At 43.2% G+C, this 22,552-nt stretch overlaps 1 protein-coding gene across 1 annotated transcript in view; it reads right to left on the bottom strand.

Annotated features, from left to right (window-relative positions):
• Positions 1-22,552, bottom strand: part of PHLPP1 (PH domain and leucine rich repeat protein phosphatase 1) — a 215,499-nt gene that overhangs the window by 70,970 nt on the left and 121,977 nt on the right. The window contains exon 4 of the mRNA XM_047827890.1: positions 11,786-11,952. Within this exon, the coding sequence (XP_047683846.1) occupies positions 11,786-11,952 (167 nt within the window). The remainder of the gene's footprint in view (positions 1-11,785; positions 11,953-22,552) is intronic.

Below are 22,552 nucleotides of genomic sequence, written 5' to 3'. Positions count from 1 at the left end.
CAAATGTGCTTTGAAGGGAAGGAGGATTCACTGGGTTGAGCCTGGGTTTGGCAGCTGAAAAGCAGAGGGAGCGGCACATTCCTTGCAAGGTGAATGTGAAGTATGTTTAGACAATGGTGAATAGACATAGATTTTTTTTCTTTTCTTTTTTTTTTTTCTTTTTTTAGGAAGTCCAATATCATACTGTCCATCTAAAATCTTATGTTTCCTGGGGCATCTGGGTGGCTCAGTCAGTTAAGTGTCCAACTTTGGCTCAGGTCATGATCACATGGTTTGTGGGTTCAAGTCCCGCGTCGGGCTCTGCGCTGACAGCTCAGAGCCTGGAGCCTGCTTCGGATTCTGTGTCTCCCTCTCTCTCTGCCCCATCCCCACTCATGCTCTGTCTCTGTCTCTCAAAAATGAATAAACGTTAAAAAAAAGTTTTTAAATAAAATCTTATGTTTCCTTTTCCAACTTCAAATCCCTTCTAAAGAATCTCTTTCTCTTCCTTTCTTTCTTTCGAGACAGGAAGTGAGCACAGGAGAAGGGCAGGGGGAGGAGAGAGAATCTCAAGCAGGCGCCGTGCCCAGCATGGAGCCCAATGTGGGGCTCGACCTCACAACCTTGAGATCATGACCTGAGCTGAAATCAAGAGTCAGATGTTTAAAATGAGTCATCCAGGCACCCCAAGAATCTCTTTCTTCGAATCTTTCCTGAATCACCTCGCCAAGCAGGCTGTCCTCTCATCTTACCTTCAACCGAAGAGAAACACTTCGCTTCTACAAGCTGCTACAAATACTTTTGCAAAGAAGTGGTGTATTCTTTTTTTTTTTAATGTTTATTTTTGGGGGGGGGGAAGGAGGGGGAGAGAGAGAGAGAGAGAGAGAGAGAGAGAACGCACACAAATAGAGGAGGGCAGAGAGAGAGGGAGACACAGAATCTGAAGCAGGCTCCAGGCTCTGAGGGGTCAGCACAGAGCCCAACACAGGGCTCGAACTCATGAACGGTGAGATCATGACCTGAGCTAAGGTCGGATGCTTAACCCTGGAAGTGGTGTATTCTTAACACAGAGTTCAGTGAATACAGATAAGTCCTACCACCATTCGCTCACATATTCATTTGTTTACCAAGTATGTATTGAATGGCCCACCTGGCAAAGGTCCTCCCTCTGAGGAAGAACAGATCCCTATTCTCTAGGAATTTGAAGCAAACAAGATAAATACAGAAAGCAGTTAAAAAGGTGACAGGCTGAAGTCAGCTCTTACAAAAGTCTCAGTAAAGTCACTCAGGCAAAACTTAAATGCAACAACAAATGTCTAGAAGCCGAAGCAAACTGATATTGCTACGCATTGCCTCTTCATGAGAGCAGGCTGTCTATTAACTATTGCATAAAATATTGTGAAACCGAGCACAGTAACAAAACAGCAACAAAGTTCACTATCCAAAGAAGAATGTTTGGGGGCGGGGGGGAGTCAGTGGTAAATTTGAGAGGTTTTGTTTGTTTGTTTGCCTATTTCAGGATCACATATGGTAAAAAGTATATTAATAAATTTGCAGACATGGGCACCTGGCTGGCTCAGTTGGTAGAGTACACACTGGGTGTAGAGATTTCTTAAAAATAAGATCTTAAAAAAATCTTTTGCAGACATACGTGGTTTACCAAGTATTTTGAAACCCCAACTTCCACTGAAATTAAAGTTAGTAATCCTCCTATAAAAAACACCAACTCCATTCCTAGAACTTGCTGGCCCTCTAGCTGTGTTAACTTTGTTTTTCTATACCAACTCACCTACAAACAGCAAGAGCTGGAAATCAGATTTACTTCCCTTATTTATGAATGGAAGTGACAGATAACCACGAGCTATTAACACAATTGAAACATTAGAATCAATTTGTACTTATATGAGTAATTCTTTTATAATTTGTCTAATTTCCAACATGTAGAATGAAGCAGTTGAAGTGTATGTTTCAATTACCAACAATACGTCAAATACTTACTAAAACACAGGCTTATCCAAAAAAGTGGTAGGCAGAAGAAATTAGTAAATTAAAATGATCTAAGATGAAGACATTTAAGTCAACTGAAATGGCAACCTTTCCAAACACCATGGACAAAGCTACAGAAACATGCATACACAAGTTATTACTATCAAACTTTGCTTCTGAGTTTGCTCTCTACACGGCTCTTTGTAAACACTGCACTGGATATCAGCATAAAAGAACTCTCTATCATCCTTTACAAACTCTAGACTCTTCAGTGCAATATTACTACCCATTAAACTTTAACAAATGACCATTTTAAAAGAACTAAATTTGGGGCACCTCAGTGGCTCAGTTGGTTAAGCGTCTGACTCTTCAGCCTCAGGTCATGATCTCCTGGTTCGTAAGTTCAAGCCCTGCATCGGGTTCTGTGCTGACAATAGGGAGCCTGCTTGGGATTCTCTGTCTCCTTTCTCTGCCCCTCCCCCACTCGTTTGTGTTTTTTCTCTCTCTGTTTCTCAAAAATAAATAAATAAATAAATAAATAAATAAATAAATAAATAAATAACCAGCAAAAAAGTTGTCCTCTCCACTGACTTCACAAAGAAACTTATTGTATTTTAAAAAATTATCCATTGAGAGTAATAATAATGTTGGTAGTAATACCATCTGGGTCATCTAAATGGGGTTCTAGCTGATGTATGTGAAGTACTATCTATTAACAAAGTAGAGGTCAATAATGCATTATAATTAACAGTAACATACATAATCAGGAAATAAACCATTAAACTACCAAAAATTACTCTGGTTTTGCCTCTCCTCTGTATTTTGAAAACTAACTTGAAGAGTTCCAATGCCAATAAAGGAAAAACAAACAGTGGTAGCTCCAAGAACAATGTTTTCCCTCTGAAACCGCGGGCCTATGTGTGTACATCAGCAAGCCATCTTTCCAGATTTAGAATACTGCTGCAAATACCAACGTAAATGTTCTGTGAAAACAGCTCATTTGTTTCAGGCAAGAATTTCCAATAGGAAGAAAAATTAAGGGAGCATGCGGTTGAGAGAAAAAGTCTCAGAACTCTGACCTGTTATAAATGCATTGTACTTAAAGTAACTCCCTGGATATCTGCCCTAACTAACTCTGAGAATCTAAAAATTCATTCCTTGAGACTTAGACAGAAATGTAATAAGTTCCCCTCTGGTACCTCTCTCACATATCCACTGTGAAATATGAAATATCCACATATCTATAGCACAAATTTCCTAAACACACAAATAAAAATAAGCAACTACATATATGGCATATCTCAAATCTGCCATATTAACTGTATCAACATGGAACAGCTATATTAAAGCTTTCTGGAGAATAGATATAAGTTTTAAAAATACATGATTTCAATTCCTAGCACAAAGTATGTGTGTGTTGGTGCGTGCCTGTATATACCATACTTACAAATTTATTACTTTGAGAACTCTGCAGTAAAATATTTCTTGGACAATGGGGGTAGGGGACAAACGGTTCAGAGTAGTATGTGGTGGGGAAAAAATTGGTTTAAAGCCCATTTGTTTTCCAAAGGGCAACACAACAGCCGCTCACCAACTGCTCAGACCCCCTCTCACTCTATCTCCCCCAGGGCATAAAGCAACGGGAGGAAAACGGAAACCTTTGTTGCAGTGTAAAACTGAAAAATCTTCCGCTTTAACCAAAGTCAAGGCTTTATACTGCTCACTATAAAGTACGAGCTGATAATATGTAACTTCATATGTATTATTATTTTTTTTAATGCAAAGGAAAGAAGCTGGACACCACTACACACTACCCATTTGTATCAAGTACAAAAACAGGCAAAATTCATTTAGGCTGTTGAAAGCTTAGGGGCGCCTGGGTGGCTCAGTTGGTTGAATGTCCGACATCAGCCTAGGTCATGATCTCGCCATTCCTGAGCTCAAGCCCCGCGTCAGGTTCTGTGCTGATAGCTCAGAGCCTGGAGCCTGTTTCAGATTCTTTCTCTCCCTGTCTCTGCCCCTCTCCCACTCATGGTCTGTCTGTCTGTCTGTCTGTCTCTCTCTCTCTCGCCCCCCCCCCCCTCATAAACATTAAAAAAAAATTTTTTTTGGTACAAATACAGACACTCAGATCAATGGAACAGAATAGAGAACCCAGAAATGGACCCACAAACGTATGGCCAACTAATCTTTGACAAAGCAGGAAAGAATATCCAATGGAATCAAGACAGTCTCTTCAGCAAGTGGTGCTGGGAAAACTGGACAGCGACACGCAGAAAAATGAACCTGGACCACTTTCTTACACCATACACAAAAATAAACTCAAAATGGATGAAAGACCTCAATGTAAGACAGGAAGCCATCAAAATCCTTGAGGAGAAAGCAGGCAAAAACCTCTTTGACCTTGGTCGCAGTAGCTTCTTACTCAACACGTCTCCGGAGGCAAGGAAAACAAAAGCAAAAATGAACCACTGGGACCTCACCAAAATAAAAAACTTCTGCACAGCAAAGGAAACAATCAGCAAAACTAAAAGGCAACCGACAGAATGGGAGAAGATATTTGCAAATGACATTTCAGATAAAGGGTTAGTATCCAAAGTCTGTAAAGAACTTATCAAACTCAACACCCAAAAAACAAATAATCCGGTGAAGAAATGGGCAAAAGACATGAATAGACATTTCTCCAGAGAAGACATCCTGGGGGCGCCTGGGTGGCTCAGTCGGTTAAGCGTCTGACTTCGGCTCAGGTCATGATCTCACGGTCCGTGAGTTTGAGCACCGTGTCGGGCTCTGTGCTGACAGCTCAGAGCCTGGAGCCCGTTTCAGATTCTGTGTCTCCCTCTCTCTCTGCCCCTCCCCTGTTCATGCTCTGTCTCTCTCTGTCTCAAAAATAAATAAACGTTAAAAAAAAAAAATTAAAAAAAAAAAAAAGACGACATCCTGATGGCCAACAGACACATGAAAAAATCACTCATCATCAGGGAAATACAAATCAAAATCACAATGAGATACCACCTCACACCAGAATGGCTAAAATGAACAACTCAGGCAACAACAGATGTTGGCGAGGATGCAGAGAAAGAGGATCTCTTTCATATTGCTGATGGGACTGCAAACTGGTACAGCCAGTCTAGAAAATAGTATGGAGGCTCCTCAAAAAATTAAAAATAGAACTACCCTAGGACCCAGCAATTGCACTACTAGGTATTTATCCAAGGGATACAGGTATGCTGTTTCGAAGGGGCACATGCGCCCCAATGTTTATAGCTGCCATATCAACAACAGCCAAAGTATGGAAAGAGCCCAAATGTCCATCGATGGATGAATGGATAAAGAAGATGTAGTGTGTGTGTATTAATATATGCATTAATATATATACACACACATTAATATATATACACATACACACAATGGAGTATTACTCGGCCATCAAAAAGAATGAAATTTTGCCATTTGCAACTATGTGGATGGAATAGAGGGTATTATGCTAAGTAAAATTAGTCAGAGAAAGACAAATATATGACTTCCCTCATATGAGGACTTTAAGAGACAAAACAGATGAACACAAGGGAAGGGAAGCAAAAACAACATAAAAACAGGGAGGGGGGCAAAACCTGAGAGACTCTTAAATATGGAGAACAAACACAGGGTTACTGGAGGGGTTGTGGGAGGGGGGATGGGCTAAGTAGGCAAAGGGCATTAAGGAATCTACTCCTGAAATCATTGTTGCACTAGATGCTAAACTTACTTGGATGTAAATTTAAAAAAAATAAATGAATACTTCAAAAAAATAAAAATAAAAATAAAATTTTTTAAAAGTCTAGATAGTGATTATCTTTAGGGTAATTAGAGGAGGGGCACAGGAGGGTTTCCCCGGTGCCAGGAATATTCTATTTCTGAATCTGTGTACTGGTTACATGGATGTGCTCGCTTCGTGAAAACGCACCAAAGCATACACTCATACTTGTGCCTTTTCCGTGTTTTTGTTCTACTTCTGCACAAAGACTTCGTAAGCTTCTATAAGGAGGAGTTAGACCCCACACCCCCTCCCTGTTTCCAGCAGAAGATAATTTATTCCCTGGAAGAAACTGGAGAGTCCCCAGCTCAGAGACCTCGGGCCTAATAGAAAACACTGTTCTGAAAACGGGGATCGATTAAAAATCCATACACTAAACCCTGTGATTCCAGCTCTCTTCCCCACTCTTCTTCGTGAATCTTGGCACACATTACGCACAGAGAAGACCAAAGGATTCCTCAGGAGTAAAACTGACGTGCCCGAGGGAAAACAGCTGCAGGTGCCGTCTTTGGAAGTTCCCCAAACTACAGCCTAACCCCTGAGAGCCATGGCAGGGAAGCCGTATGGCGGTGAAACCCTGCCCATATGTCATGGCACCCGATTCACATTTCGGTGACTCACCATTAAATAGGAACAGAGAGCAAAGGATCACCAGATAGTTACACTTGTGGCGCAAAAGTCAGACACCTACACAAACAGGAAAAAAAGAAATCAAGGCAGTGTAAGAAGGAAATAAATACGTAAATAAATAAATTTCATGTCCTCAGAAACTGAAGAAATGCACCCAGGAAAAAAGGGACAGAATGCTATTAAAATGCACACAAATGAAAAAAGGAACAAGAAAGAGCTCTTGAAAAATAAAGACAGCAGAAATTCCAAAGAGTTAAGATGAAGCAGAGAACACCCATCAAGAAATTGGGCTTTAAGACAAAGGGAAAGGAAAATCAGAAGACCAACAAGGAAGTCCTCCCCCCACCCCCCCAAACTAACAGGAATTCAGAGAAAGAAAAGAGAAAAACAAGGCAGTGGAGAAAATTATCAAAACACCATAACGAGACTGGGGCGCCTGGGTGGCGCAGTCGGTTAGGCGTCCGACTTCAGCCAGGTCACAATCTCGCGGTCTGTGAGTTCAAGCCCCGTGTCGGGCTCTGGGCTGATGGCTCGGAGCCTGGAGCCTGTTTCCAATTCTGTGTCTCCCTCTCTCTATGCCCCTCCCCCGTTCATGCTCTGTCTCTCTCTGTCCCAAAAATAAAATAAAAACGTTGAAAAAAAAAAATTAAAAAAAAAAAAACAAAAAAAAACCCAAAAAAAACCACCATAACGAGAATATTTTCCGGAACTGAAAAACACACCTTTTTTCAGATCAAGCATTCGTCAGAATGGCTGAAATTAATAGAGATATTAGGATAATAATTCCATAAAAGGAATATCCTAAAATCTTTTGGAGGTTGTCTAAAACCAACAAAACAAGCAAACAAAAAGGAAAGACAAAAGATCACGTACCAAGAGAAGAATCAGAATAGTGTAACACTTTTTAACAGCAACGGTAGAAGCTAGAAAATAATGGTGCACTGGCTTCAAAATTCTAGGGACACTTGTTTTCCTACCTACAAGCCAGCCAACTCAAGAGGGAGAAAATAGCATTTTCAGACATGGTCTAATACCATGTCCCCTTTCTCAGGAAGATACCCCATTAAAAAGAGGGAGTAGACCAAACCTTTCTTCAAGTTACTAGATGTCAGAAAACTACAGGTCCAACACAGGGGAGACAAAAAGGGAACTACCAGGAAAATGCCAGAAGGTCACCCCAGGACAACAGCTGTGCATCAGGCCTACAAGGCAAGTCCCCACCCTGACTCCAGGAGAGGTGTCCAAGAAAAAGGTGTCAAGGAGAATGTTAGAGTTCTGTCAGAAAACTTAGAAAGGCTAGAGAAAAAGGAAAGCACACGAGCAAGAGGCTACCCTCCAGGCAGCACAAGAAAGAAAGCGGAACCGTTGGGTTTGAGTCCTCAGCTGTGGGCCACAGCTCCATGCTCACGATAAGGACAACCAAAGCTGACACCTCGTCATGGGTGAAGCAGCAGTTTGTGCACATGGCGTGACAATGAGAAAGGGTGAAATCTTCCCCTTCCATGTAATAAGTCAGCGGATAATGCCCAATAACAAAAAATGCTAAAATAGCAGTATATGCAGAGTATTTCAGAAGATGGAGGAAAACAGCAAAAAGAGCCAAAGACTCAGAGGCGGCTGCCTGGGGAGCAGGACTGGGGCATAAGGACAGGCTGTGGGTCCAAACACCTATTTCTTATTACATAAGTCTTATCGTAAGAACTCTATGTAAGTCTTATTATAAGTTTCTTACGACGATCTTTGAAAATATCTGCCTAGAACGTTCCTTTGATGGAAACAAAGTTTAAATTTTTAAAGCATGAAACAAAACCAAGGAATGTACGCAACAGCAGGCAAGAAAACTGGAGAGCGCGGGCTGCAGCAGGAAAATGACAGGAAGACCACCGTTCTGCAAAGCCCCCGCCGTGTCCAGGTGAGAGGGAAGTCCTTCCTCTGACAGCCGGTGGAGAGGCTGTGTGCTGAGAGACGGGGAGCACAGGAGAAGTAAGGGTAGAAGAGAAATGTATCGGTGTAGCATCAACAGATAGAGAGGGCCAATCAGGAGACTCGGAAAGAGCTAATTAACAGGCAGGACAACGGCCCAAATATCTGTTCACCTGCGTATTTATGTGTTTAGTCCACAAATGCTGGCTCCTTGGGAGTGTCACAGCCCCCCGTGGAATTAGAAGCACTTTGCTTTTGTGTTTAGGTTTTAATTTTGAAATTATGAAACACGCAAATAGAAAAATACAGAAAATAATAATGATCATTCAAGTATCTACTATACAGCTTTTCCAAATATTAACATTTTTTGTCATAATTGCCCCTAATTTTTATTTTATTATTTTTTTAGATATAATTTATTGTCAAATTGGCTAATGTACAGTGTGCAAAGTGTGCTCTTGGTTTTTGGGGTAGATTCCCATGGTTCTTCGCTTACATACAACACCCAGTGCTCATCCCAACAAGTGCCCTCCTCAATGCCTGTCACCCATTTTCCCCTCTCCCCCACCCCCATCTAATTTTCTTTAAAGAAATAAATACTATGGGGATGCCTGGGTGGCTCAGTCGGTTAAGCATCTGAATTCAGCTCAGGTCATGAGTTTGAGTCCCGCATCGGGCTCTGTGCAGACAGCTCGGAGCCTGGAGCCTGCTTCAGATTCTGTGTCTCCCTCTCTCTCTCTGCTCCTCCCCCACTCTCACTCTGTCTCTTTCTCTCAAAAATAAACAAACATTACAAAAAATTGTTAAAAACAAAAAAAAAGAAAGAAAGAAATACTATGAATATCGTTGAAACCGTCTTCAGACCATTTCCTAACCCTACCCCCTAACTGCCTCACAGGACGTAACCATTAATCGGAATTTGACAGTTAACGTCTCCCTCCAACTCATCTCTAAAACGAAACAATGGTTTGAATGAATTCTAACGCCTCTTTGTTGGTGTCTTAGGAGTTCTTGATGTTCTGTAATGAAAGTGCAGAAGCCTGCAGTGCTATGAAATACACAAAAATATTTCAAAATAATTTCAAACCTCAAAAACAGACTGAATCACGACGCAGTCGACGCTTTGGCAAAAATAAAAACCATAGTAACTTTATTATGATAATGTCAGTAAAAACGTTATTATCAATACTTAGGGCATATAAAAACCTAAGTTCAAGGATTTCACTGTGGTTTCCTCTCATTGTATCCGTTGGCTCCAGGGAACAATAAGGAGGTAGTTGAGCGAAACATCCTGGTGGGAGTCCTCACTGCCTAAATAACCAGGTCAGTACCGCACCTGCCTGCCCCGTGTCACTGTATTCGGCTCTACCAGGCAATCACAGCAAAAATACTCTTTGAAATATTTGTAGACGGCACAGGGAATAGAGTCAATAATCCTGTAATAGTGCGCAGTTCGAAGAGTGACAGAGGGTAACTTGTGGTGACGTATATATTAGCGTATATAGTTTTGTAAGGTATATAGTTGTCGGACCACTACGTGGTACACCTGAAACAAAGAGATGTCAACTGTACTTCAGTTCAAGGCAAAGAATAGTCGGTAATGTTCTTTTTCCTTAAAAATGTCCTTCATGATGTCACAAAAAGTTATTTGCGCTGCATCTCGACCCTTGAGTGCACATCTCCTTTATCTTCTGGGTGGTAAAACAGGAAGCATGTAAAAGGCATCTCTGCTGTGTACCACAGTAGGATGTTTATCTCAAAGAAAACACGTGCATGATTATCTGAGCTGTGAGCCAAACGAGTTAATAACTCCTGGAATACCTTTGTTACATGGAAGGACAACTGACCAGCCCGCTACCCGGACCCGGGTGTTTGGCAGACAGTTTCTCTACAACACTCAAGTGAGAAGGTCATTTCAGGAGAAACAACTGACAGTATTTGTTGCCAAGGATAGCCGTCAAGCTTCCAAAATAAAAATCAAAATTTTGGAAGACTTGTTCCTACCGTGAACTTCATAGCTTCCTAATACTTAAAGATGTTTCTGATAAGATCAGTGGTGATATGAACACCTGGGAAGTCTTGAAATTGCACAGTAAAATGTGTTAACGTTTGTAATATCTTCATTATCTAATGATCCAGAATTTTCCAAATGACCAACAATTAATACAGTAAAATGATACGTGGGCAGGGATTCAAAGTGCAAGAAAGACCAAAAGAACCTAATGCAAAAGAATTTTTTAAAGTTCAATGACAGGGTTTTGGATTCCATACCGGAACCAACATTTAAGAGATGACCACTTGTCAAGTTTTTGTATAGGATCAAAGAAGACTATTCACAATAATCTGAAAAGACAATTAGAATGCTCTTCTCTTTTCCAACTACATACCAGCACACACTTTATAATAAATATTTACTAGGTTATTCTTTCTGGATGTTAAAAACCACAAACACGTAATCACAGTGGTAAGTTAGCATAGTTTAATCTGGGATCATTAGCAGTCATTTAGAAAAAATGAAAAATTCATTATTTATTTAAAAGTTACATTCTTCTGCAGTTATAGTCTCATTAATCTGCAATAAATATGTAAGTATCAGAGGCTTAATTTACCACAGAATAAAGAATGATCATTGCCCTAAAAAAGAAATGAATATAGTAAATTCTTAAACCTGCTTTAGGTATAGGTATACTCAAATAAAGTCCCTTCTCCCCAGTTATAAAGGAGCAGATGCTTTTCATTTAACATTTTACTTTTTTTTAATTAAAAATTTTTAAAACTTATATTTGAGAGAGAGAGAGAGAGAGAGAGAGAGAGTGAGTGAGCGAGCAGGGGAGAGGCAGTGAGTGATAGAGACACAGAATCCAAAGGAGGCTCCAGGCTCTGAGCTGTCAGCACAGAGCCCGATGCAGGGCTGGAACTCAAGAACCACGAGATCATGACCTGAGTCGAAGTCAGACGCTTAACTGACTGAGCCACCCAGGCACCTCTAACATTTGACTCTTGAAAGCCAACACTAATCACCCAGAGGACATGGTGTTAGTGGATTTAAACCTTAATTCTTAAACTGCTAGGGAAATGTCTTTTCACAGGAAAAAAAAAAAAACCCTCAACTTTTATAAATTTCAAAAGAAATAATTTAATCTGACTGAACCTCTGCAGTTTGGAAGACACCAAATAACAAACTTGCCACAGATAGGTTAAGAAGCAGAAGGGTTTTTAAGAGAAATATTCTTCTTACACAGATCCATCCAGTTAATGAATATCATAAATCACTTGTTTCAAAGGCAGGGACCTTGAAAAAATTTTCAGAGTAAAACTGATAATGTCCTTGCTTTAATAAAGTCCTATTACCCCGCCCTCTGAAAGAGAAAAGTTATACACTGTGGGCTTTTAGGTCAGAATATTCCAGAAACAACCAGAGACTGACATCCTCTCCCCTTTCTAATCATCTACCCATTTCGGTATGCTTACCTTTGCAGTTCATTGAGCCCCCTGGCAGTTGGCAGGCAGGGATTTTGCCTTAGGAAGTTCTGTTTTAAGTTGAGGTGCGTGAGGTCCTGGCTGTAGAAGAGGTTGGCAGGCAGGTGCTCCAGGCTACAGCACGAGAGGTCCACTGAGCTAATGCGCTGTGAAGCCACCTGGAGGGGATAAAACCCAGCCCGATTTTAATAGCATCCATTTATCCCACAGATGCCCTCTCTGGACAGAAACACGATACCCCCCTGGGAACACAGACCTACTGCGCACGGGGCATGTGTAGCCCAACTATAAACCAGTATTTACTTAATATAGAATTGAGCCAAGTACTGTAAAGGCAGAAAACAGCATCCCTGCCTGGAAGGTACTCGCAGTAACCGAGTATAGGAGACAGGTTGCAAAGAGCACAGATTATCCTATCGGGTTCAGGGGTATCAGTCATCTTCTCCCACTGTAGGGGTTAAGTTCCTGAAAACATTCATGGTAAGAGAATTCAGAGCTAAATAATACAAGACTTTAGAGGAAATACAAAGTTAGGAGATAGACACTAAGATCCAGATGGAACCTATCAAAGCCCTTGTATACACTGAATTAAAACAGCACAAATAAAGCGTCGATGGCCTTGTACACGTCTTTAATAACAACGGTAGCATATGATCAGACTCCACTGCGTACTTGCTCTCAACTTCTCTGGCTGTGTCTCCCACACAGCTTAGTACATTCACTGTGCTTTGCTCCATGTAAGTCTTCCCGGTTAAATGACTCTTACTGTGGCCAGAGTCCCAGGTCTGCAGACCAACTAGCATGCAGGAGACGGAAAAGGTGCTGGATGCCCTGTATTTCTCAAACGCTTTCTCCAAAATTCCAGGTCACGTGGTGCCACTTTATGACTGGGCATATTAGTGACGGTCCTGGCAGTCACCGTTGGCTGAATGCTGTTTCTGCGCCGGCACGTAGATGAAGGTGTCGTCCCGATGTCTGTTACACAGGTGAGAAAACTGGAGCTTGGAGGGCTCAGTGATCTGTTCAAGTCCTCTCAGCTCCTAAGTGGGGGAGCTGGGAGTCCCAGTCTGCGTCCTTCTGTAATTGGGAAACAGAAGGTTGGAGTTTGGTAACAGAAAAGGACATCAGCCCCACTTACACACACCTTGGCTGCTTCTCTCCTCGCAGAGGTCATGGGAGTATTATTCTAAGCTCTGGGTTCATTCTCCCGCATGCTCTTTATGTTCACCACCGCTTTATGGCAGAAACTGCACTCCTCATCTGTGATCACTCTGATGTCCTTTTCTGTTACCAAATCCAGCCTTCTGTTTCCCAATTACAGAAGGACGCAGAGCGTGGTCCTCAGGACTGGGACTCCCAGCTCCCCCACTTAGGAGCTGAGAGGACTTGAACAGATCACTGAGCCCTCCAAGCTCCAGTTTTCTCACCTGTGTAACAGACATCAGGACGACACCTTCATCTACGTGCCGGCGCAGAAACAGCATTCAGCCAACGGTGACTGCCAGGACCGTCACTAATATTATCCCTACTACCGGTTCCAAATAGAACGATTTGCAGCTTAGAATTAGAATGATTCTTAGAATCATTAGAATGATTCGCAGCTCCTATCTACTGAAATCCAAGTTCTCCCGATGCTCAGAAGGTATTCAGAAGTAAGCCTGCATAAAACCTATTCTGCTGATGGCACATTTGAGGTTAGAAACAAATTACGGAGCACACAGGAGAGCTGAGGGGAGACAGGGATGGGAAAGGCTTGGCAGGGCCCAACTCAAACACTTGACAGAGGAGGTATGAGTTTGCATCTTAGCAATTACATCTTTCCTTGAGTTTTCACTATTAAATAAGAAAGAGAAGAAACTGTTTTCCACACACGCAAAAAAAAAAGAAAATCCCAGTCAGGGCCAAATCACCCATATATACCAAAAGATGTCAAAAGAGCCACGGGGCATGTAATGGTCCGAAAAGGCAGGGGCAAACGCACCACACAACCTGCTCGAAGGAAGTAAGGTACACACACGGTGAGCACGTAAGGGCCCGCCACACCTCATCACACCTCCTGCGGTACAACAGCAAGGCAGACACAGTTTCTGCCCTGCACGAGCACACCTCCAGAGGAGGAGGGGGAAACGAAGGCACCACATGATAAGAGCTACAAGAGCTGTTAAGTGCAAGGGACAGGGCATGATCTAAGAAGTCAGGGAAGGCTTCCGAGAGGACCTAATGTCCCAGCTCAAACTTGAAACTCGAGTGGAAATCTGTGTTTTTGTCTGCCCCAAATCCTTTCCCCACCTGCTCCTATGGCAATCCTTCCAACACGGGAGACTCTGACAGGAGCTGCAAACAAAGCATACCGACCCCCAGGCCGCAGGGGGGGTAGGCATGAGCAATCAGGGTACCCCATCGACCGAGCCCACGGACTGATCCAACAGGTACTGTACTGACTGGCATGTGAGCCGAGGTAGGCTAACCAGAGGCCCTCTCTGGGATTTACATATTCTGCAGCTGGAAGAGAACACACACACATACACACACACACACACACACACACACACACACACACACACACACCACTCCATATATTATGTACAAATAGTTATAGAGAGGTAACTTTTAACCACATAAACCATGCACTGATCACGTGCCAAATTACCGATAGTGATTGCTTCTATGTGGGTAGAGAGGAAAAAGGACATAAGAATGGGAAGATAGGAGATTTGGAGTTTATCTGAAATGATTATTTCCTTATAAGAGGGACAACGGACAATATGAAGGAAATATGGAAATATGTTAACAACTGGGGAAGACAAGTACACGGAAATTGTAATATTATCCTGTGTGCTCGGGGCGCGTGGGTGGCTCACTTGGTTAAGTGACCAACTTCGGCTCAGGTCATGATCTCACAGTTCATGGGTTCGAGCCCCACGTCAGGCTCTGTGCTGAATGCTTGCTCAGAGCCTGGAGCCTGCTTCGGATTCTGTGTCTCCTTCTATCTCTGCCCCTCCCCCGCTTGTGCTGTCTCACTCTCTCAAAAACAAATAAGTGTAAATATATATATATATATCATCCTGTGTGCTCTTCTCTGTGCATGCGTATGTGTGTTTAATGTGAAATGTGAAAACAAAATGTAACTTCAATTAACATTTCAGTAAGAAGAAAATGGGTAAGAGCAGTCTTCTGGTTTTCCTGGCATTCAGTGTTCCACTAGGTGGTATCCCGGGGTCAGCAATTCCTCCTGTAACCAAAGGATCCCCTGAACCCCAAAGGGCTGAATGGTGGCCCCAAGAAGGATTTGGGGCAGAACGAAACACAGATTTCCCCATCCTAATCCCTGAAATCTGTAAATATTATCTCATATGGCAGGGGTGAATATTACCCTGTATGACGAAAGATGTGATAAGAATCTTGACAGGAGGTGCCTCTCCTGGATTATGCAGATGGGCCCTAAGTGTGATTATATGTATCCTTGTAAGAGAGAGAGGCGGAGGGAGTTTTCAGAGAGAAGTCCATGCGACTCCGGGGGCAGAGACGGAGTAACAGGAGCCACAAGTTAAAGAATGCTTAGAGCCACCAGAAGCTGGAAGAGGCAAGGAATGGATTCTCCCCTAGCGCCTTCAAAATGAGTACAGTCCTGCCAACATCTTGATTGTGGACTTCTTGCTTCCAGAACTGCATAAATTTCTGTTGCTTTAAAGCCACCAAGGTTTGGTTAACTTGGAAACTAATACACCTTTCATAATTTTTTCCACGATACTTTTCATTTTCATTCATTCACCATGTTTACTGGATATCTACTATGTGCCAATTAACTGACCTAGGTAAGCACATGGCATGCCTTCAGTAAACAAAATGAAGATCCCTGCCTTCTTTAAACTTAGATCCTGTAAATAGGTAAATTATATGTTAAAAACTGGCAAATACTATGGAAAATAGAGCAAGGAAAAGGGGGTCAGGATTGTTGGAAAGGTGGTAGGTTATATTTAAATAGGTTGGTCAGGGGCGCCTGGGTGGCTCAGTCGGTTAAGCGTCCGACTTCAGCTCAGGTCATGATCTCACGATTCGTGAGTTCGAGCCCCGCGTCGGGCTCTGTGCTGACAGCTCAGAGCCTGGAGCCTCTTTCAGATTCTGTGTCTCCCTCTCTCTGACCCTCCCCCATTCATGCTCTGTCTCTCTGTCTCTCTCTCAAAAGTAAAATAAACATTAAAAAAAAGAAAAAAACTTAAATAGGTTGGTCAGGGCAGGCCTCACTGGAAAGGTAATATTTAGACATGATGGACATGAAGAAGGTACCTGAAAGGATTTGTCTAGAGGAACACTCCAGGCAGAGGAAGCAGCAAGCAAAAAGGCCCTAGAAACTAGAAAGGGATGTGCCTGGCATGTTCGAGGAACAGCATGGAGACCAGTAAGGTAAGGGGAGAATGGTCTGCAATGAGATCAGAAAGGTAAGGCGGTGGGGGGGGGGGGGGGGGCAGTGGGCAGCAAATCCTTCAGGGACTTTTAGGGCACTGTAAACACTCGGGCTTTTAACGTGAGCAAACTGGGAGGTGTGGAAAAGTTCTGAAAAGTCCCTGTCTCTAGACTGGAAGCTCCCCAAGGGCAGGGACTCTTGCCTATTTTGTTCACTGATACACCGATGCTCAGCACTTGGTGAGACCTCAGAGAAGTATGTGCCAGAAGAATGGCCACTAGACTACTTTATAGCCCTTCCTTCATCACCAGCTCACATCTAACCCACCTCGTGGATTCTTTCACACGGAGACAGACTACTTTGAAGAGGACCAATTCTGTTTCGACTGAAGCATCACACTAAATACTCTTTGGGCAACTAAAGATAATGATTAAATGTCAAGTGGGATTTGATTCCTTTCCTCATTCTGGACCACAAGCTGTTGCTGCTGGAAACAAGGGGGAAGAAACCGCACTAACAAGGCTGCCACAAACACGAGCAGTCTGTGGGAGCCGTGGCAGGGCTGGGAACAGCTGTATCAAGAACAGAAATGATGCAGCCGGGCAGGGAGCTGCCGGGGTGACCACAAAAGCTATCACGAGTTGCACCTTTGCCTGGTCCCTGCAACAAAGGGGAAACATAAGTGTTTCCACCCAGACCAGCCTGGGCACATAAAGACCATGCCACCAAGAGGTTCTGCTTGAACCCCAAATGAAAGAACTACCAGCTGAACTACCCACACACATAGCACCTATTAAAACTAAGATCCTTCACAAGAAAGACCTAAATAAGTAACAAATCAAAAAGCCACCTGGATACACCTCGGAGCAAGGAGCCTTTTATTACTTTTTTTTTAATGTTTATTTTTGAGAGAGACAGAGACAGAGACAGAGACAGAGACAGAGAGTGAGAGTGAGCAGGGGAGGGGCAGAGAGAGAGGGAGACACAGAATCCGAAGAGGCTCCCGGTTCCCAGCTGTCAGCACAGAGCCTGATGTGGGGCTCAAACTCACAAGCCATGAGATCATGACCTGAGCTGAAGTCGGACGCTTAACTGACTGAGCCACCCAGGTGCCCCTACTCTTTTTCTAAAGTAGTGAAAACAATAATAACATCGATCATTTGGGGGTGCTTCAGCTGTGAGAGGTACTCTTTTAGCTGCTGCAGACATCATATGTAATCTTTACAACAACTCAGTACAGTAATGGTTTATCCTCATTTCAAAGATTAAGGTAAAACTGAGGCACAGAGTGTGCCCGTGGTCACATGGGTAAAGCGGCAGCAGAACCCGAGTCTGAATGGGGGCCTGTACTTAGGACGCTCCTCATAAAACAACAGCATAATTCCTTTGACCAAAGAGGATCAGATGTCATCCCTAGGATAATCTTAAGCCTCAGGAATGGCAGTGACAGGAGACAGTCCTTCGGAAGAGAAGCAGAGACCATCTGCGGACCACAAGCAGCCTTTAGGGAAGGAAGGGGTGAAGCGCACCATTCGTTGACATCACGGGCTCTGCCCACTCCTATCTACACAGCTTGTCCTCCTGGGCAGCAGTGAGGCCACCTGGTGAGCACCTAACTGTATTTTAAAAGGCGACAGGAAACGTTTAAAGGGTTACAGAAATTTGGAAAGAAAGTGAAAGAAACAGGCAGAAGCAGAAATCGCCTCAAAGCTTTGTTATGGAAAGGGTCCTCAAAGGAACTCACAATTAGAGTATAAAATCCTTTTGGCAAAAGCCACTGTACTTCTATTGCACCTCCTGACATCAAGACAGTGGAAGACACAAAGAGGAGACACAAGCAACGTGACACGACACCGGGCACAGTCTTCAAAGTACTCAGGGCATAACAATTCTACCACTTCCTAGCCATGTGGCTCTGGGGTAAGTCACTTCACCCGTCTGTCCTTTGGTTCCCTCATCACCGAAGTGGAATAAATACCTGCCCTGACAAATTTAACGAGCTGCCGTAAATAACACCCCTTTTCTCATTTTAAAAAAATCAGGAGAGGCTCTGCAGACCTAGCATCCCCCGACCAACGTCCACAGCTACACGTGGCACAAACCTCGACGACGAAGAAAGGGCTACGGCACGGTCAACGCTTCTTGCCGCGGCGAGCGGTCACACACATGTGGCTCGATTAGACCAAGGCAGAAAATTACAGAAGGTGTGCGGCTCACGGACCGTCCACGAACTACACGTGAAGGGATCCAAGTTGTCAGGTTTTCGAAGATTACTTCAATGTAACCGTGGATAGGGAAAACGGTGCTAGTCTGTATTAACAGCAAGACAATTTTCTAAGGATGATAGAGTCAGAGGGGCGCCTGGGAGGCTCAGCTGGTTAAGCAACTGGCTCTTGGTTTCGGCTCAGGTCACGATCTCATGGTCTGTGAGTCTGAGCCGCACACGAGGCTCCACGCTGACAGTGAGAGGTCCGCTTGGGATTCTCTCTCCCTCTCTCTGCCCCTCCCTCGCTTGTGTGCGCGTGCACACGCGTTCTCTCTCTCACTCAAAATAAATAAACTTAAAATAAAACAAAATAAAATGTTTTTTTTTAAAGATGAATTAAATGGGATTTGCCCCCACGACCTTACACACTCGAGAAGACACATTAAAAGTAAACTTGAAATCAACCACCTTCTCGGGTTGTCTTCTTTTCCACGTTACTTGTAAACATGTGTGGTGAAGAAAAAAAGTTAATTTGGCCCTCAAAACATTTCCCCCAAAGAACACTGCAGGGCAAACATAAAAACGGTAATATGCACAGCAAACTTTTCAGGCTACCTACTGGGCTTCCAGATATTTCTAACATGCTACTCAGCTCAACACCTTCCTCGGCTGTTTCTTGGCAAGTCTTTAGGACGCTTCTGTCAAAATTAGTCCCTGCTCTGAGCTGAGTTGTATTTCTAAACTAACATCTCTCTCCTATCCTAACCTATCCTCGCTAAGCTTTTGCAATAATCATCCTCCCTTGCAATAGGACTGTCCTCTGCATTATTCCCATTATTCTTGATGCTCATGGAGTGGGCGAACACCTTTTATTAGCAAGGGAAAGTTCAGAAAAACAGTCATGGGAGTTTTTTCTGTTGTCGTTACCACTATACTTTAGTGGAGTACTATTTATCCTCATTATGTGCCCAACACGCTCAAAGTGAAGCAAAATGACCCTGAAAGGCTTGGTCAAAGCAGCTGAAATAGCAGAAGTAATTCTGCTGCTGTAAAGTAAAAGGCTGCTACAAACTGGCATAATAAGTCACGAATTGCTCTGGCCTGGCCGTCAGTGGCTGCAAAACCACGCCCTGGCTACAGGGATGGTCTCTGGGGGAGTTTATTACACTTCCATAAAAAATTCTTAACCTCTTAACTGACCTAGTTTTATTTAATCTTCACCCCCTTAAAAATGCTTTGGGAAGGCATGAGGTAGGAGAACATAAACTCAGACAGGCATTTACTGGTCTTTGTTAGCTAAGCATTCTAGCAACTTATTTTCACTTTCATCCTCATCAATAATTTTGTAACACTTTACATCGAACCAAAGTTTCCAATATTAATAAAATTCAAACTATCACGGCTCTACAACATGCGATTGATCATTTCTTTTAAAAACATTTTCTACAAATATATAAGAAATGCCTTAAATTGACCCGACCTTTTCCCAGTGACATCTCTTTACTTGATCCTGTACTGACACTACCGGTTTACAAAATGCGTTTAACAGATGGAGAAAACTTTGGTACATTAATAAAATCTAACAGTTAATAATAAATAACGAGCCATTAACACTCACTAATAGGAGCGTGCCACCGTGCCCATTTTGTTAAAGCGCTACTAAAGCGCCAGGCTATCACAATATAGAAAAAAGGACACCAAGAAATGTGGAACAAGAGCTCTGCCTCAGCTCCCGCCCGCTCTCTGCCAGGGGAGTGGAGGAGACGGGGGCCGGGGAATCCTTCCCCATACGGTTATCATTTGCCGTTATGAACCAGGCACCACACCCGGTCCTGGAGGGACGTACTCTGTGTCTTCAAAAGCTTGGTCTCTTGAGACGCAGACACCTACACAACTGTCATTAGAGGAGGTATGCACGGTAGTGTGATGAGAGCACACAGAGCCGAAAATGCAAACCTCAGAGCTCCCGCCACAACCCCAACACCCACATTCCCCTCCCCTGACCAAATGGACAGGTCTCCCAGGCGCGTGGGCAGAGACTCGCCCATCACCACCAAGAGCAGACAGAACCACGGCATCCGTCCGGGGAGCTCACGGCACGGCCTGCGCTGCCTTTCTGGGAGCCAGAAGCAGCAGCCAAGGACTCTGAGGCTCTGAGGAGACGCACGGCCAGCCTCCCAGGACGCCCCCGTGTCACTCAGGCAGTTATCTCCCCTCCGCACACACAAACCCCATTGTGTTTCTGAGTAACAACAGAAAAACAGGGCTTGGCTTGGGTGGGGAGCAAATCTGAACTTAGAGTTCCTTCCTCATTTCCTTATTGGCAAACTAGGTGTAAACAGTCCCTTTAGAAAGAGGCCACCTGAGAAAGTGGCATCTCCCCGGCCACGGGGAAAAGACAGCCAACCACAAAAATACTTAAATTCTAACTTTCTGGAAAAAGTAGTAACATAAATGCATACTTAAATGATTCTACTATCAGAAATTAGCTACCTGTTTTGTATTTTAAGTTCCAAGTCTAACATACAAGGCTCGGTATATTTAACATGGAGAGGTCAATGACATTTTTCTAATTACTCCACTATTCCCTACTTTATGAAATTATAAACCAGACCAGTGGGTAGAAGAATTTAACTCTTCAGAGTAGTTACAGGAAATTCAATACAAATATTGGGATATTCCAATCTAGGCAAATATGTAATGGAAACTAAACTCTTGAGTATTTTCTAAATACTCAGATTCAAATGACTTAACTTCATAACATGACCAGGGGCGCCTGGGTCGCTCAGTCGGTTGGGTGTCCTACTTTAGCTCAGGTCACGATCTCACCGTTCCCGAGTTCAAGCCCCACGCCGGGCTCTGTGCTGACAGCTCCGAGCCTGGAGCCTGCTTCGGATTCTGTGTCTCCCTCTCTGCCCTACCCCTGCTTGCGCTCTGTTTCTCTCTGTCTCTTAAAAATAAAAAAAAACTAACAAGTGACGAAAAAAAGGTTAAAAAATAATATAACATGACCAGTGAGAGAGATGTGGTTGATCATATATGGTAAATTCCTAATACAGCAATACTTGACAGGTTTTTGAAGAATCAGACAAGTAGCCTCCTCAATACCGTATCAATTTAATCTGCCTTGGGTGATCCAGAAAGCATCTGAATCAAGATTTCTTAAATATCTCTTGATCATCACTTAAGAAGATCAACGATCAGTGCACAGAGCCTATGCTTGTGTCCCCAGCAGCACAAGCCATTCAACACACTGCCTGACAAACCACCTTTTATTCGACCACTGAGCTGTCTGGATTCTGCTGACAACTGTGTACGTGAAGTACTTCCCTTTGATATTTTCAACAAATTTCAGTTGTCATTTGAGTCTTGATTTGTTTTGTCCCCTCGGGCCACTGTAAAACATTGGGAGTACATTTAAAGAAAAAAGAGCAAGGGAGCAGAACTTCCTGCACAAAGCAGTGCTGATACGTTACAGCTCAGTTCCCTCATCTGCAAAATGGGGATGTGACAGTAGATCAAGAGTTACTAGCTTTCACTGTAAAGCCCAACGACATCCTAGAGATGTAATGAGTAAAAGAGACCTCATAAGGCTACTATAAAGCATCTAGAAGAGTACTTGGCACATAGAAACAGTTATCAAAATGTTAGTTGTTACTATTTGCATTATTGTGGTCACCACTAGATCAATTCAGTAGGCTAAAAGATTTTTTTTTAAATATTTTTTAAAGTTTATTTTCGAGTGAGAGAGAGCAAGCACAAGCATGCGAGCATGAGTGGGGGAGCGGCAGAGAGAGAGGGAGACACAGAATCCGAAGCAGGCTCCAGGCTCCGAGCTGTCAGCACAGAGCCCGACGCGGGGCTCGAACCCACGAACCACAAGATCATGATCTGAGCCGAAGTCGGACACTTAACCGACTGAGCCACCCAGGCGGCCCTAAATGATCTTATTAACAAAATAAATCAACCAGTTGGGTGGAGGGGAAACAAAAATTCTTTTTATTTTGGTGTTGACCTCATGAATGAATAGCTAATTCACGTTGTATATAATGTCTAAAGCAAGGAAAATATCACATACTCCGTGCTCATCAGCTGGTATCTGTAAGTACGTATATCAACAGATAATACCCACAAGGAAGCTAAAGAA

Source organism: Prionailurus viverrinus, chromosome D3, assembly GCF_022837055.1.
Source record: "Prionailurus viverrinus isolate Anna chromosome D3, UM_Priviv_1.0, whole genome shotgun sequence".
Lineage (NCBI taxonomy): Eukaryota > Metazoa > Chordata > Mammalia > Carnivora > Felidae > Prionailurus > Prionailurus viverrinus.
The sequence above is the reverse complement of the archived record's forward strand: the minus strand, read 5'-3'. Positions and strand labels throughout refer to the sequence as shown.